General features: G+C 44.1%; 1 protein-coding gene across 7 annotated transcripts; it reads right to left on the bottom strand.

Annotated features, from left to right (window-relative positions):
* Positions 1-756: 756 nt before the first annotated feature.
* LOC140999945 (PHD finger protein 20-like) lies at positions 757-15,268 on the bottom strand. Of its 7 annotated transcripts, none has more exons than XM_073470536.1 (18): positions 15,220-15,268; positions 12,351-12,430; positions 11,988-12,159; positions 11,682-11,766; positions 11,502-11,575; positions 11,124-11,367; positions 10,630-10,713; positions 9,953-10,012; positions 8,249-8,435; positions 8,053-8,162; positions 7,741-7,863; positions 6,545-6,631; positions 6,238-6,380; positions 5,898-6,021; positions 5,572-5,767; positions 5,269-5,485; positions 3,933-4,203; positions 757-3,250 (listed from the first exon to the last, which is right to left on the bottom strand). In XM_073470536.1, the coding sequence occupies exons 2-18, from the start codon at positions 12,428-12,430 to the stop codon at positions 3,114-3,116; spliced, it is 2,394 nt and encodes a 797-aa protein (XP_073326637.1). In that variant the 5' UTR covers positions 15,220-15,268; the 3' UTR covers positions 757-3,113. The 7 variants fall into 7 exon arrangements, with proteins under 7 accessions (XP_073326637.1, XP_073326636.1, XP_073326634.1 ...); XM_073470535.1 differs by having other exon boundaries at positions 7,741-7,866; positions 15,220-15,241; XM_073470533.1 differs by lacking the exon at positions 15,220-15,268 and adding an exon at positions 15,104-15,131 and having other exon boundaries at positions 7,741-7,866.
* Between the last annotated feature and the right edge of the window lie 191 nt (positions 15,269-15,459).

Genomic DNA, 15,459 nt, shown 5'->3' with positions numbered 1-15,459 from the left:
TTTGTGATCTCGGGGCTTCCAGAGACTTGGAGACGCAGAGGGCGGCCATTTTATGTTGTTTTTTCATGTTATGTTTAAAATGTAAATAACCAAAAAAAACAAACAAACACATCAAATGTCTCCATACGTCTGCTGTGATCAGTCTGCAGAAGCCCCGAGATCACAAACTGATCTGAAAAGATGTTTTTATGATCTCTTCTCTTCTGTACGGAGACATCGGATGTGTTTTTGGTTGTTTCCCCATTTTAAATCAAGTCCTCACCTGACTTTATATCATCAGGAGGAGATGATGGCTGAGCCTGACTTTATATCATCAGGAGGAGATGATGGCTGAGCCTGACTTTATATCATCAGGAGGAGATGATGGCTGAGCCTGACTTTATATCATCAGGAGGAGATGATGGCTGAGCCTGACTTTATATCATCAGGAGGAGATGATGGCTGAGCCTGACTTTATATCATCAGGAGGAGATGATGGCTGAGCCTGACTTTATATCATCAGGAGGAGATGATGACTGAGCCTGACTTTATATCATCATGAGGAGATGATGAGTGAGTTTCACTTTCTGGGTGAACTGTTCCTTTAAAATTACCTCTGATATTTTGTAGACGATAGGTTTGATTGTGTTTAGGGATGAAAGAAATACATTTAATTAAATGAATGCAGTTTAATACAATGCCAGAATTACATACCTGTCACAAGAATGTAATGTCAGGAGAGAAAACTTACAGAAAATATAAACAAAATAACAAACGTTTCAGTTTTCTTATAATTCTTTTTTTAATATTCACAAAATCTTACAGTTTTAGGTCGGCAGCTAGTCAAAGTGTTTTGAGGCGGCTGTGGTTCTGCTCGGGGAGTTTGGATTTCACCGGATGTTTGTGCTGCCGAGCGACGTCTTGCCAAAAATGTGGCACATCGACACCGGCTGGCATTTTAGCATTTTAATCAAAGTCAGAAAACGTTTCTTTTCTCTTCGTGCTTTAAACAAAGTAAGAAAGTAAAAAAAGAAATCTTTTGACCTCAAAGCTTTGAGGTGCAGTGAACTCGCTGCGTTCTGGCCGGTCCTTCTCAACCCGTGTTTTGTTCAGATGGATACATCAGATGAACTGCAGTTTTCAAATAATTTGGGTAAACTCAGACTGGACATTTTTCGAGTTGTCGAGGAGCGCCTGAACGCATCGTCTGGAGGTGAATTCACTTCAACTGAACTGGAAATCAAACGGCATCGAAACTGAAACAAATGTAGTCTTACAAATATTGAAGAGAAGCAACAGAAGCTCTGCGTTCTTCTAACAAACACTGTGAGGAAAACCCACCGACCAACCAATCACATCCGGTCTCTCTATCAAAATAAATCTACAGCTTTATACAGTTAGTTTCTTGTACAAGTGTATAAAACATTCGCTTTGACATATTTACATTTTAAAACTGTTTTTGTGTCACAATTGAGAAAAGATTTTGAAAACAGTTTCTAAGACTGTTAGCGAACTGGAACGGCCAAACGGCTAATACTGACAATCCTACTGCAGCAGCACTCTCCACCCGTCATGAACTTAACTTAACTTCATCTGAAAGAAACAGAACGTAAAACAACTCATACGAGCTGATTGATAAAGGCCAGTGAGAGGCAGCTGAAATGTCACATATACTGATGCTGTTCCCAAATGCCAAGAATGAACTTCCATGCTTATTAAAAATATTGTTTGTGAGAGGAATCATTGACATTTTTCTTTGTAAAGTCAGAGAGAAATTAAAACCATTGATATAAATCTAGAAAAGTAGAAGAATTCACAATAAAACCTTATAAAGAAAAGTCAACAAAGAGGAAAGGCAGAGAAAACTGAGGAAATATCTTCAAAGCATAGTGTCTCTTATTAATCCTTTATATATCCATCTGTGTGTGAATGATATTCTCTGTGCCCGTTTGGACGACCTCTCACGGCTGCGGAGGGCGATGACGTCTGCAAACTTATGGATTACAGCTTTTCAATATGTCCTATAACGACCCGGTCACCGCAGCATTTAAAAACAACTGCTGCAAAATCCATTCAGATTTTTCTCGTGCAGGAGCAAAGTCAATCTGCTCAAACGTTCACATCCAGGTCAGCTCTGATGAACAGACACAAAACTCTGAGCCTTCGACTTCTAAATTAACTGAGCGAACTTTCTGTCACATTAGCGACCGAGCTAACTGGCTTGTTAACTGACAATGGATGGTAGCAAGCTAGTTAGCTACTGTCAGTGAATGAAATGAACAATCCTCAGAACAAACTGCCACAGGGGAGTAAATGGCCCAAAGAGCTATGCTAACTAATGCTAGCTCGGCTGATATGTTAGTGGACACCAAGATTTTGGAGCCACACACGTTGCGAAGACGCACAAATGAAGTTTGCTGCAACGCTCGCTGCTGTGACCGCGCCTCACAAAATGTGTTTGCCCTCGTTTTTACTCATTTAAAAAGGGATTATTACAATCAGGACTAATTGTAGTAAAATTACAAAATCTCTGCCTTGAGAAATATCAAACTTATAAAAGCATCACTATGGAAATCTTTTAACAAAATTCTCAAATCTTCAAAAATCTATCCAAATCCTTCCAGTGTGTGTTTGTAAGTCGGTACATTTGGATGTTGTCACACAGCAGAAGAAGATGTCCGGTCACGTTCAGTCTAAACTCAGCTATAAACTGCTGCTCCGAGTCGGTTCGGTCACAAATGTGAACAATCCAAACAAACGTTATTGAGTCCTGACAACATGGATCTCATCAAAAACCAAATCCAAATCAAGCAGTCAGTCATCAAACACCGTGTGGAGTCCTGCTGGAGGCGGTTTGGGAAATGTTCTGGTACCTGTGTGAAATTTAACAAAGAAAATCACCTCCTCACTCAGTTTACACAAGAATGGCGTCGTCCTCTTCGTGTTGCAGGGCACCTCTTCTCCACCAGAGGGGGCGCTGTCCCGTGACTGAGTGTAAACAAACCACAGTTTTCTGTGTCGCTCTACGACTCCTTCTGTCTTCTCGTGCGCTCGCCCCGGCTGTCGGTCTGCTTTGGCTGGTGGTGACTCGCAGGGTCAAAGGTCAAGGGTCAGAGTTAAACGGGTGAACGGTGTCAGCGCCACACTGACAGGTGCCTCACAGTGCACAGGTCGCGCAGCAGCCGCCTGATTCGCTGTTTGAGCTGCGGGAGGCGGGACAAAGGGTCGGGAGGCTCAAGCTCGCCCGAGTGGTCCAACCAGGACTCTAATACTGGAGAGAGAGAGAGAGAGAGAGAGAGAGAGATAGGGAGAGAGAGAGAGAGAGAGGGAGAGAGAGAGAGAGAGAGAGAGAGAGAGAGAGAGAGAGAGAGAGATAGTTGTGATCTCATTTTATTTTCTGTCCATAATTCTGTTATACCAATAACTTAGGCCCTGTGGCCCATGTTAGGAAGTGCTAACATGCTAACTGATTTCTGGACTACACCACTATATTCACACTAAGCATGTATTTACAAATATCTATGAAGCTGAGGAGGTCAGACAGACAATAAATAGTTTTTGTCCTGTTTGAGTTTAAGTCAAACAGGATTGGCTCTTTATCTCATTCTGTTTGATGTTTTTGTTTCACACAGCGTCCAAACGTTTTTTGTAATCAAGGTTGTATGAGAAGTAACATGAGGTCAGTCAATTTTATAATTATAGATCACAACAACTTGTCACGTCTGGCTGAACCGCTTCATCGGGTCAGAATCTGCATCGATCCCTCTCTGACAGATCAAACTGTGAGGCCCGTTTTCAGCCCGTTCACTGCCGCCAAGAGGCCTGAACTCCCCACGCGAGTATTTTAAAAACAGCTTTTCTACTGTAAATAAATAGAAGCGGCTGTGTGTGTGTGTGTGTGTGTGTGTGTGTGTGTGTGTGTGTGTGTGTGTGTGTGTGTGTGTGTGTGTTACCGTCCAGCTCTCGCTCTATATGGTCCATCCTGGCACTGATCTGGTGGTGAAGAGACTCGACGTGCTCCAGCAGGTTCAGCTGACACTCGGCCACCGACGCTGGACGAGGCTCCTGCGTGTGTGTCTGCGTGTGTGTCTGCGTGTGTGTCTGCGTGTGTGCGTGGCTCTCTTTTTTCATGCAGGCGTCTCTGGGTGTGTCTGAGTGCGTCACGATGTTTGCATCTGTTGTGGCATCAGACGGTTTCTCTTTCACATCTTCGGGTTTGGTTTCCTGCAAAAAACAGAATGAGAGTAGCTGCTGTGTCACGTCAAAGACCTCGTGAATCCACCTCGAGTGTCGAGGCGACTGATGGTGAAGCTACAGAAAAGGTGCTGAAGAAGTGAAGAAACGGAGCGAAGGGAAAGAAAAACAATCACTAAATTCAGCATTATGTGTTTGTCTTTGTTCACACAGTGCGCTGCGAGTCTCTCCTCAGCCCTCACAGCACCAGCAGGTAAAAATAGTTCAACGTTTACGAGAATGAGCCTCACACTGGTTTTGGGTGGTCTCATAGCAACAGCAGGAGCGTGCTCAGTGCTGCGCAGCTACTCAAGGTCTCGTCTCTCCGAGCAAAGCTTGGGTTTCTTCAACAACACAGCTATTGACTTCACACATCCTCTCCATCCTTTACGTCACCTCAGGTCACCTGTTTGACAGAATGTGCCCAGTCACACTTTCCTCATTCAGATGAGGAGGTGAGATGATTCATGTGCGAACATGAAGTGAAGAGGAAGCACATCGCGGTGGTGCACGTGAAGGACAACTCACAACATGCTGTGCAGTTATTGGAATTAAAAACTTGCCTTCATTCACTGTGTTTTCAGTGTATTTAGACACAGCAGTGCTTCGAGCTCAAAGCCGACATCAACATACGGGTGTACAGCAGATATAATGTTTTCCATGACCACACCTCTGTGGCCGGCAGCCGGTGCAAAAGAATTAAATTTAATCTGAGTTAAGAGAAAAACTAAATGTTAGAGAGGTTTAAATGTATTCATTCTTAATTTTAAGCAAGTTTTAAAGTTTGGTGCCACAGATTTTAATCATACCAGGATTTAATCAGGTGTAAAAGTGAATCCTTGTTGGTGCCTGAGAGACTTTTATTCATAATCATCCTACGCTCTGTTTATGTGTCTTGACAATGACTGTCAGAAGACTAAACATTAGTCCTGGCATCAACATTTCTTCCAATACGTTTAAGAAGTGGAAAGATGAGGGATGGTGACGTTAGAAGTGTAACACATCGAATGTAATGTGATTAACTGGACATGCAGCTGATCTGCTGCCTGGTTTTACCTCCTGCTCAGTGTCCTGCTCCTCCTTCACTGCAGCCGTCTGCCTTTCCTTTTCTCTCTCCTCTGACTTCTCCCATGATGCTCCGGGCTTTTGGTAGCAGTGCTCGCTGCTGACGTAACAGAGGGAAGTGTCTCCTCTCGGGCTGGACGTCAGTCTCAACCCCTCTTCTCGTCTCCATGGCAACCTCCACAGCTGCAGGTCGGGGTGTGACGGAGAGCTGCGTGGACAGACGACAAACAGACTGAGCGTACGTCTGTCTGGACGTAAACAGAGACGCTGAGTCACAGATGCGACAGTACTCACTGCAACAGGCTGATCTGGAGCTGCAGCCCGCTGAGGACCTGATTGAGGCCGTGTGTGTGCGCCAGCAGATGGCTGGTGTGTGAGATCTTGGAGGCGTTGACCTCCGAGTAGTTCTCCTTCACGCATGACAGACCAAACATGTGACCGGATATCAGCAAATCAGGTTCTGACAGGAAACGCTGAGCTCGCCTCCAACCTGAGCACGAGTGTTACAAATGACAACAGGATGAGAGAAGACACAACTACGTCTTAGTCTGTCGTTGTGCGACAGGTTGTCACACATCACAAGATCACACACACACACAGACACACACACACTGACGTACCAAACACACAGTGAGAGCTGGTACCTGCGGTGTGTCTGCAGTAGTAGCAGATGTAGTTGTGTGGGACGTTGTCTTCGTATAAACCCATACAGGTGCCGTGCTGCCAACACAAACACGACTCACACTACAGACAGACACACACAGACAGGAAGGAGTTAAATATCTTCAGATTTCTTCATTATGAAGAATTACAGCAGCCGACAATCCCTTTGCAGATACACACACAACACTACAGCAACATCACGCAGAAAGTGGTATTTTGTGTGATTTGGCGCCTCCCACAGCTTCTGAGCGCAACACCACTGTGTAGTGTGTGTGTGTGTGTGTGTGTGTGTCTCACCTGGATCATGAAGTCGTTCTCCTCGTCCACCTCGCACACACACCTCACCACCTCACACTCCTCTGTCTCCATAGCAACAGACCAAGAGGGCGTGTCCTCTCCGCTCTCCGCTGTGAGCGTCGACCAGTCGCTGCCGTCGTCCACTGAGAGCGAGAAGTGCCAAGGTTAGAGACGAGCCGCAGACTGCAAAGATCTCTTCACATTCAAGGTTTAAATCTAAACTTATTTTGTTTTGTCACATACACAAGACTGTGTTTCCTCAGTTTTTTGTGGTTACGTATGTGTAAATGTGTGTGTGAGTTCCCACTTTGTGTGAGTGTGTCGTGTTGCTCAGGGGACAGCTTCAGAGTGACCGGAGCTCTGTCCGAGTTCTCATCGTCACTGCTGCCGAATCCTGAGAGAAGAAAGAAACAGTCCAGTCAGGACTCACACGAACGCAAAGTCATTATTCTTAAACTACCAGTAACACACAGATCCATCAGCTGCAGCTTTCTAACTCTGAGGCATGGGAGGGTTCAGTCAAAGTGGCAGGTGTCCTAAAAACAACAGGAAGTTAGTTTTTGTAGTTTGACCAAACTAACACGGTGAAAAGCTGCAGCAGCGCTGGCTGTCACACGCTGCTCATGGAGGTTTTTAAAGGCAACAACAAGGATTAACTTTTAAACCTGATTAAATCCTCTTTGAATCTTAAATTCTGTTGCACCAAAACGTTAAACTGTGATCCAGTATTAACTTTAAACTTACACTTGAGGAGGTTTAACTTTTAACATGGCTGCCTTTTTTTTTAAATGAACTGAGCAAAATAATCAAGTTAGTGGAATAAAATGAAGTGACAGACTCAAACCAGATGAGTTTTATGATGCAGCTGATCCAGATACCAGTTCAGTTAGTTCTGGATCCGATCAGAAGACTGGACCGACTGTCGCACAGGGCAGAGACAGAGCTGCAGCTGGTTCACTAACAGGACATTTACACTTGTGCCAGCTGGGATTTATATCTATGTTGTAACAGGACTTCCTGCTTCGACGTGTGTCTGTAACTAAAGAGCTCCTGTGTTGAGTAGAAGACATTTGAAAGCAGCTCCGTGGCTGCGACAGCGTCAGAGGAGCGGCTGTTAACACTTCAGCTGGATTATCCAAGAATCTGCTAACGAGGCTCCACTAACTCGGTTAATTTCCTTTAAATTCTTCACAATAAAAGCTCAGTGTCAATTAGGCTCTCAAAGCTTTTATTGTGAAGCAGAAAAATCCGGAAACAGTCAAGTTAATTTGTTTTTGCTAATTAGCAAACAATATTTTATTAAGAAATACAGAGCAGCTGAATGTTTTTTCCAGTTTTCTCCTCCGTGATACTAACCAGGTCCTGACAGCGCGTAAAATGGTTTAACTGATATACGTATTTTATTTTGGGTAACATCTCCACATGGATTAAACTCTGTTTAACTGTAGTTTACATAAATAAACTTTGCTTTGATGAGCAGAGTTGAATTTTAATGACTCTCACCTGACTGACTTTTCTTCTTCTTCTTCTTCTTTTTCTTCTTCTTGAGTTTGACTCTCAGGAAGTTCTTCCTCTCCTTTCTGTCCTGTCCTCCGGCTTTTTCTCCCGCTCCGTCCTTCTTCAGCTCTTCTTACAGACAGGCAGGTCAGACGGGTAAGAGAGGAGTAGTGGAGCTGACTGTTACTAGATAAACTTATGTCGCACCTCAGACGAACCACACTTAACCTCGGAGTAATTGTTGTGGTCGCGCAGTATCAGTTAATACTCTTAAACAAACAGTGAGGGTGTAAGTCTGTGTACGTATAGACGTCATACCTGTCTCCATGGCGCTGTGCTCTCTGTCGTCACGGTGACAGGTATTGCTCTGCTCCTCGCTCTTCATGTCCGACGCAAAGTCGCTCCCCTTAGAAGACGACCGCTTCCTCCTACAACAACCCCACTCAGTGTTAGACACAACTTTCCTCCAGCCAACTGTGAAGCTCCCGTTGTGGGATTTGAACCATCAACCCACCTCGGCGCCTCCTGCTCGCTGCCTCGCTCGTCCAGCTGCTGGTCGGAGTGGTAGTACTTGATGTGGTAGTGCAGCAGACTGGCCTTCCTGAACGACTTGGTGCAGCCGGCTGCCGGACACTTGAAGGGGTTGTGGTCCAACTCAATGGAGAGAATGGGAGGAGGCTGGTTCTTTATGACCCGGTACACTGAGAGAGCAGAGAGCGGAGGCACAGTGTGTTTCTGAGGGGTCGACGTTTAAACAGCATCAAACATAATGTCTGTATCAACAAGCTGCCGTCAGAAGACTGGTCGTCATCATTTTGTTCACATCAGATGGTTACAGCTTTAAATAAACGTTTCGGCCATTTTAGACAGCTGCATGTGACATTTAGGGTCCTGTTTAAACCACCTACAGCGCATGGACAGGAGTCCAGGGTGCGAGTGCATTCAGGGTGTGTCCATCTCCCTTCTGCAAGTCAAACGGTGTAACTCTGGGCGCAAAGTGTATTGTATTTAGTCTCTTAATTAGTCAAAGGTGTGTTTTTGGTGTAACCCTTAATCAAACCAATCAGAGCGTCATTGCTCATTCCCTTTAAAAGCCATTTGTGCACCAGCAACATTATGTAGAAATTCAGATTTTGTGTGATCTGGCACTCCCCAGTTGCCCATTTACCTGGGTCTGGTTCTGGTGCCATTTACCTGGGTATTTCAAGTCTACATCTTGTGTTATACATATGCGTAGTGACTGCCCTCTACAGGTTGAAACCTGGCTACTGCAGTTGATTTCTGCTGTCAGCGGACAAGTTGTCAGTTAATGTTTCTGTTCTCATCGACGTCCCTATAAAACTCATCATATCATGTTCTCATTACAGGTTTATGACCTGACTTTCATACCGAGAGTGGAGGTGATGGCAGTGGAGTTACAGGAGAGAAAGCTGTCAAGTCAGTGACTGTAGTTTAAAACGGCTTTTCAACATTGAGAGTCCTTTATTCTCCTCGGCATATTTTATTTTATTCCTATTTATTTATTTCCCGTCTATCTTTGTGTCTACATCTTACTGTATGTTTTAGCATGTGTGCAAGACGAGCTGTTCCTGCCCCTGGTGGGATTAATAAAGTCGTCTGAATGTGAATCTTTTTAAGGAGACCTCAGGACAATGTCCAGCATGTTACATGGCAACAGAACTGGGTGTCTTTGACTGGGAAGTTGCGGCATCTCCAGCTGGGTTTTGTGGAGACAAACCCTCGCTTAAATGCTAGTTAATAGCATGTTAGTGTGTGTGTGTGTGTGTGTGTGTGTGTGTATGATGTGAATGTGTGGTGGTGAGGGGCTGGAGGGGACGGCTGCAGCTGCGGGAAGCAGGCCGAAGGAGTGAATGGCCGTTACTTTCTACCCCCTGCCAGTCCTGCGCATGTTGACAGGTTTTTTGAATTTCCAGGGTAGAGACACTTTAGCCAAACCTCTGGGGTTTAGTTACTCTTTAAGGTTCAACTCTGTTTCCTCTGAAAAGGGCTTTTTATTTGTTAAAGAACTTCTTTTGATAGAAATTCTTGTTCTGGAGCGACTAAAGCTGTGTGAAGCACCCGTGTGCTGTGGATGTGTACTGGAGCTGCTGTAAAGCTGAACGAACACTGACGGACAGATGCATGCGTTTACTTCAGCCCTCAGTTTAAACGACAGCTGTGGGTCTGTGTAGTTTGTGAGGCGTGTCGGTGCTCTTACGTGGTTCTCTGCTGAATTTGTGTGTGGTGGGCAGGTGGGCCTGACGCTCCAACAGGATGTCTGAGAAAGAGAAAGGACAGAAGACTGAGACTAAACAACTGACTGAGCAGTTACATGAGCACCATCAGCGACTGAAATATAAACATCAATTAAAGCAATTTGAATATTGTATCGACCCAAACATAAGCTGAGCGTGTTGCTTTTCACATAAATGACACTCAACAAGTTGATCCATCTTACGTTGACAGATCAGCCACAAATGTCTTTATCAGGTTGAATATGAACAATAAAACTCCTCAGGTTGACGATGACTCCGTCTGAGATGGATAAGTGGTGTGAGAAATACTTGCAGGATCATGTTTGTCATGATTTTGTTAATTAAGTCAATGTTAAAATATGAACAAGTCATTCTAATGAATTATTTGTGTTGTACTTGACTGTAGAAACCTTCAGGCAACAATCTGAAAGTTACTGTGTTTTTATAACAGACCTGTTGTTTAATCTGGAGGCGGATATTTCATCCAGCAAGCGTTTTCATTTTGGGCTCAACATGTTCGTGACTTTCATTCAGATGAGCTCATAAATGAAACCTCCATTTTAATGGCAGCCCACAGTTCAGCACAGCTTCGCCATTCAGGCCATGAGAGTTATGAAGCAGCAAATTCTCAGCTGTTTACCTCTGTCGACGTGGGCGGGGTTAGGAGCAGCTGGCTGGGAGCAGTCAGCTGTGATTGGCTCATTCTGAGCTCCACTTCCTCTACCTGGGAGAGGAGAAATTCATTAACATCTGCAACATGACTGTAGACAGTAAAGCTTTACAGCTGTGCATCTGTAAACCAGTAAGTTATATACACAAAGTAGGTTTAAAGGAACAGTTCGCCCCAAAAAAGTGAAAATCCAGTCGTCATCTCCTTGTTTTTCTGTTTTAAATCAAGTCTCCAGCTGCTTCAGGTGTTCAGCAGAACGCTGCAACTCTGTTTTACTGTGAAGCTCCAGAAATGTTCTGTGGACTACGACACTTCACCTGACTTTATATCATCAGGAGGAGATGATGGCTGGATTTTCACTTTTGGGTGAACTGTTCCTTTAAGGGCAATGACCTCACCTACTATGCATTTCAACACTGCTGAAGGACCAGTGGGAGCTCGGGGTCAGAGTTCATGTAACTTACTGTCGTCTGGTTTCTTCTTTGCTGGTGGATGGGAGGATGAAGGTTCTGCCTTCCTCTTCCTCTCCTCCTCCTCCTCACCTCCTTCCTTCTCCTCTGATGTCACCTTCTCCTCCATTTTATCCTCCTCTTCCTCCTTCTTCTCTTCATCCTCCTCCTCCTCCTGCCTCTCTCCACCGTCTTCCTCCTCGCTCTCCCCTTCCTCCCATCCCTCGCTTCCGACCGCACTCCTCTCAGATCTGGACCTCTGTGTCACCACACAACCAACAAACAAACAGACAAACAAACAAACACACACACACACAAAACAATTAAGATCAAAAGAGTTGTGATTGGTTAAGCCAGTTAGATGAGGACCAATGGGAGTTTAGTATTACTTACTTCCTGGAAAGGTTTGACCTTGGTGGGCTTCACAGTCAGAACCACACCATCATAGAAACGCACTGTGTAGGAGTCTGACACACACACACACACACACACACACACACATTAACTAATCAATGTTTCACAATCATGTAAAATAACGTGACATCAGGTGTGAAAGGTGAAACTGAGCCTCACCGTCCCTGTTGACTCTGAGGATTTTAGCCGGGTAGAACCGACAGTCGGTCCAACAGGCCAGAACCTTCGTACCGGACACAAACACCTGAGATAAAGAGAAAGAAACATGATGAAGAGGAGCAAAGACCAACACTACAACACACACACACACACACACACACACACACACACACACACACACACACACAATGAAAACGTTTCTATTCTTCCAGAGTAATTATCAGGACAAAGATTAAAAACTGTCCCTGTTCAAATTCATCCAGGACGTCCAACAAAGACAACACACACGCGGTCTGTGTGTCGTACCTGCTGTGAACACGCTGGATTCAGGCCCTGCCTCCTCAGGTTGACTCGCTCCAGCGGCCGCAGGTACGGCGAGCTCCAGTGAAACCACTCGTCATGCCGACGGCTCCACTGACGGTAGTGGATCAGCACCCGCTCCTTGTCATAGTCGATTTTCTCGATCGTGGCTGCGTACCTGACGGGATCACAACACAGTGAGACTTAAAGGTGATCAACAAATGTTAAATAATAAATAATACATGTTAAAATAAATTAACAACAGAAACAAACTATTGAATATCATCATTCTGCATGCCTGTGTGAGTCTGTGTGTGTGTGTGTGTGTGAGTCTGTGTGTGTGTGTGTGTGTGTGTGTGTGGTCCAGACCAGTTCTTGTGGCGGTCTCGGGCTTCCAGCTGAGCTCCGACCTCAAAGATGATTCCCGACCTGTCCGGAGGAGTCTTCATCTGACAGAAACGAGACAAAGTTACTCCAGCACATTCACTATTAGTAATACATGATTAAGAATTTATATTTTCTGTCTTATTGCAGTAAAATCTCCAGGAAACACACACTGTAGAGTTTATGCAACAGTTGATTGACAATAATTTGCACCTTTCAAACGATCACACTGTTTGTTGGAACCTAACGAAGAGTTTCATTGTTCAAAATCAAATAATTGACTCGATTATTTCCATTTTCTGCCACTTTGTACTTCCACTCCACTTCATTTTGGAGGCAATTATTGTACTTTTACTCTGCTACATTTTCAAATGACCTTAGTTACTAATTACTTTGCACATTACACGCTGCATCAGAGCCAAAGTTGGATTAAAAAACTGATTCTGAAAATCAGAAAAATGCTGAATCTTGGATCTGACAGTCGCTCAGACTCGTAGTGTAAAGCATATACATACATAAATAAAATAATTACATGTTTAATTAACTTCTACTCGTAGTTTTGAAACTTAAGTACATTTAATATCAAACACTTTGACTTTTTACATATTTGCATGAGTAACTCTCACTTTTACCAAAGTAACATTTTAACTCGATATCTTTACTTTCGGTTAATTTCTTTACCCCGTTTCTAACTCTGCTTAAAAGTGAGCAACAGCAGCCATCCTTGTGTATTTAAGTAAGATCTTTATCATCAACATTAATCCCCAACATTAGTCGTGTTTCCATGAAGCATTTTGAAGAATATTGCATGAAAACATTTTATGGAAATGGCAAAATTCAAAGAAACGTCCTATAATTTCCATAAAAGTTTGTACGCTCGCTTGAGGTGTTTTTTGTCTTTTGGGAATCAGAGTTAAAGCGCAAAATCTTTGATGGAAAAAGATTTGCCGAATAAACTCTGCCGGAGCAAACATTCAACTCACATGACTGATCAGCTGTCTGTAAGCAGCGTGGACCGATGGGGAGAACAAACAACGCCTGATGACATGCAAGAACAATAACAACTTGCCCAATGTCTCCTGGTTTGTTGACCTCTAGCCTCCACATCCACACGTGACGTAGCCACGTAGCCTCCACCGCGTCATCCTCTGACCAAATTACGCTTTACGTAAACACTCAAAACTGTTTATGGAAACGCACCAGATTCACGTTTTGATTTTTTGCGAACTTTCAAAAGTTCATTTAAAATTGGCTTGACATTTTATGGAAACACGGCTGCAGTCATCAAAAGTAGCTTAACTTTACATTCTTTGCTGTGTTGTTTTTAGTTGCCGTAAACGTGCAGAACAGATCAGAACACGCTGGTCCTGATCCGAAGTACCAGACGCAACAATGCCTTCATCTGTCCACCTACAAATCAACTCCACACAGCCACGGCCATTTCTTATACACATTTATTTACTTATTTCTTTTTAGCATTTCTGTAGAGGAGTCTCTCAGCAGAAGATTTTCACATGAGTGTTCTTGTACAGTCAATACAAACATACACATATGACAATAAGTATAGAGACACTAACAACGCATCGCCTCGTTGTTTTAGTTCTCATGATGCAAAGAAGAAAGAAAGAAGAAAGAAAGAAGAAAAGTGTCTAAACTTCGTCACACTTGCAGACTTTCCGCCTCAGTCACTCCCACAAATTTCCAGGAACACGAACATTTATTCTACATTAATTCAGACATAATTGCAGTGTTAACATGTCAATTTCAAGTTGATTTTGCGCATTTTTCTGCTAATTTGAGAATGAAAAGTGATTCAACTTCATTCTGATGTTGACACTTTAATGCTAATTATTTGTTTGATTTTATTCTCATTGTGGCCGTAAAGGTTATTATTATAATTATTTAATGATGTCTGTTTAATATTGGCAGTTATAAACCTCCAACACATCACTGTTACGTCACAATCATCTGGCACTAATGTACACGCGACTCGGAACAGCTGTTATGTCTCGCGAGAGCGCGCATGGTCTGACATTTTGGTCGCCTTGTTGGAGATTTTAAAGGAAATGAAAATGAATGAAAACAGAGCAGATATCTCAGGTTTGCGACATTAAAACGAGTTGTTTCATTGAGTTTGGAGGCTCCGTCTGCTGCGTGATGACCTCATACATACAGGACGTCACATAACGGCTGCAGTCAAACTTTTTAATTCAGTTTTTCACACATTTTACCGGAAATGAATTACGAGACATTCGCTGCGGGGGTTCAAACGCCACTGATGAAACGTGCGACGCGTGATCGATGAAATAAACTGTTTTTGGGACGTTTCTGCTTGTGATCTGTCAGCGTCCTCTGGGGAAGCAGCTGATTGGTCGACACGCGGCGGAAGTCGCCTGTTCAGAATCTTCATTGGCTGTTTCTGCTGCCAGTCGACACAAAGTCCCGCCCCTCGGCAACCACTGAGGTATTTGACAGTGGCTAACATGCTAACGCTATCTGTGCTGCTGCTAGCTTCAAACAGCTCCAAGCAGCGGCTGAAGACGAAACGCAACATGATTAAAAATCACACGGTCGTAAACTTCCCCTGCAGCGGGACGGAGGCAGCCGCCTGCCGGGACTTGTTCATTGAACCCGCGCAGTTAAACGGACTTGTAGGTTTTCTCCATTGACAGTGAATAGACGAGCTAACGCGGCTAACTGTTAGCCGCCGCCGAGGTGAAGCCGCCCGCGGGTCAAACCTTCATGTCACCGAGTGAAGTGTGTCGGAGGCGGACACGTTTATCAAACCGTCCGCGGCCCTCAGGTGTGAATCTGAGCGTGAAATGTCTGAATTAAATCACAAAAGCTTGTTTACCTCTCGCGCTACTTCAGACCTGCACTCTTCATACTGTGATGATCGCAGAGCGCATGCGCGGGCGGATGCGTTCAGCTGGCTTGTGTTTATCTGGCCGCTGATTGGAGGATCGTCTCTGCGGCGTCATCGTGTTTAATGACGTCAAAATAAAACGTTCATGTGTTTCTGTGGAGCAACAGTGTCGAGGAAACTGTCCGCCAGGGTTTATGATTAATTAAAAAAAACATTATTAAAAGCATT

The sequence above is a fragment of the Pagrus major genome, chromosome 7 (genome assembly GCF_040436345.1).
Source record: "Pagrus major chromosome 7, Pma_NU_1.0".
In the NCBI taxonomy this organism is placed as follows: domain Eukaryota; kingdom Metazoa; phylum Chordata; class Actinopteri; order Spariformes; family Sparidae; genus Pagrus; species Pagrus major.
Note: the sequence above shows the minus strand (reverse complement) of the source record. Positions and strands in the feature narration are given on the sequence as shown.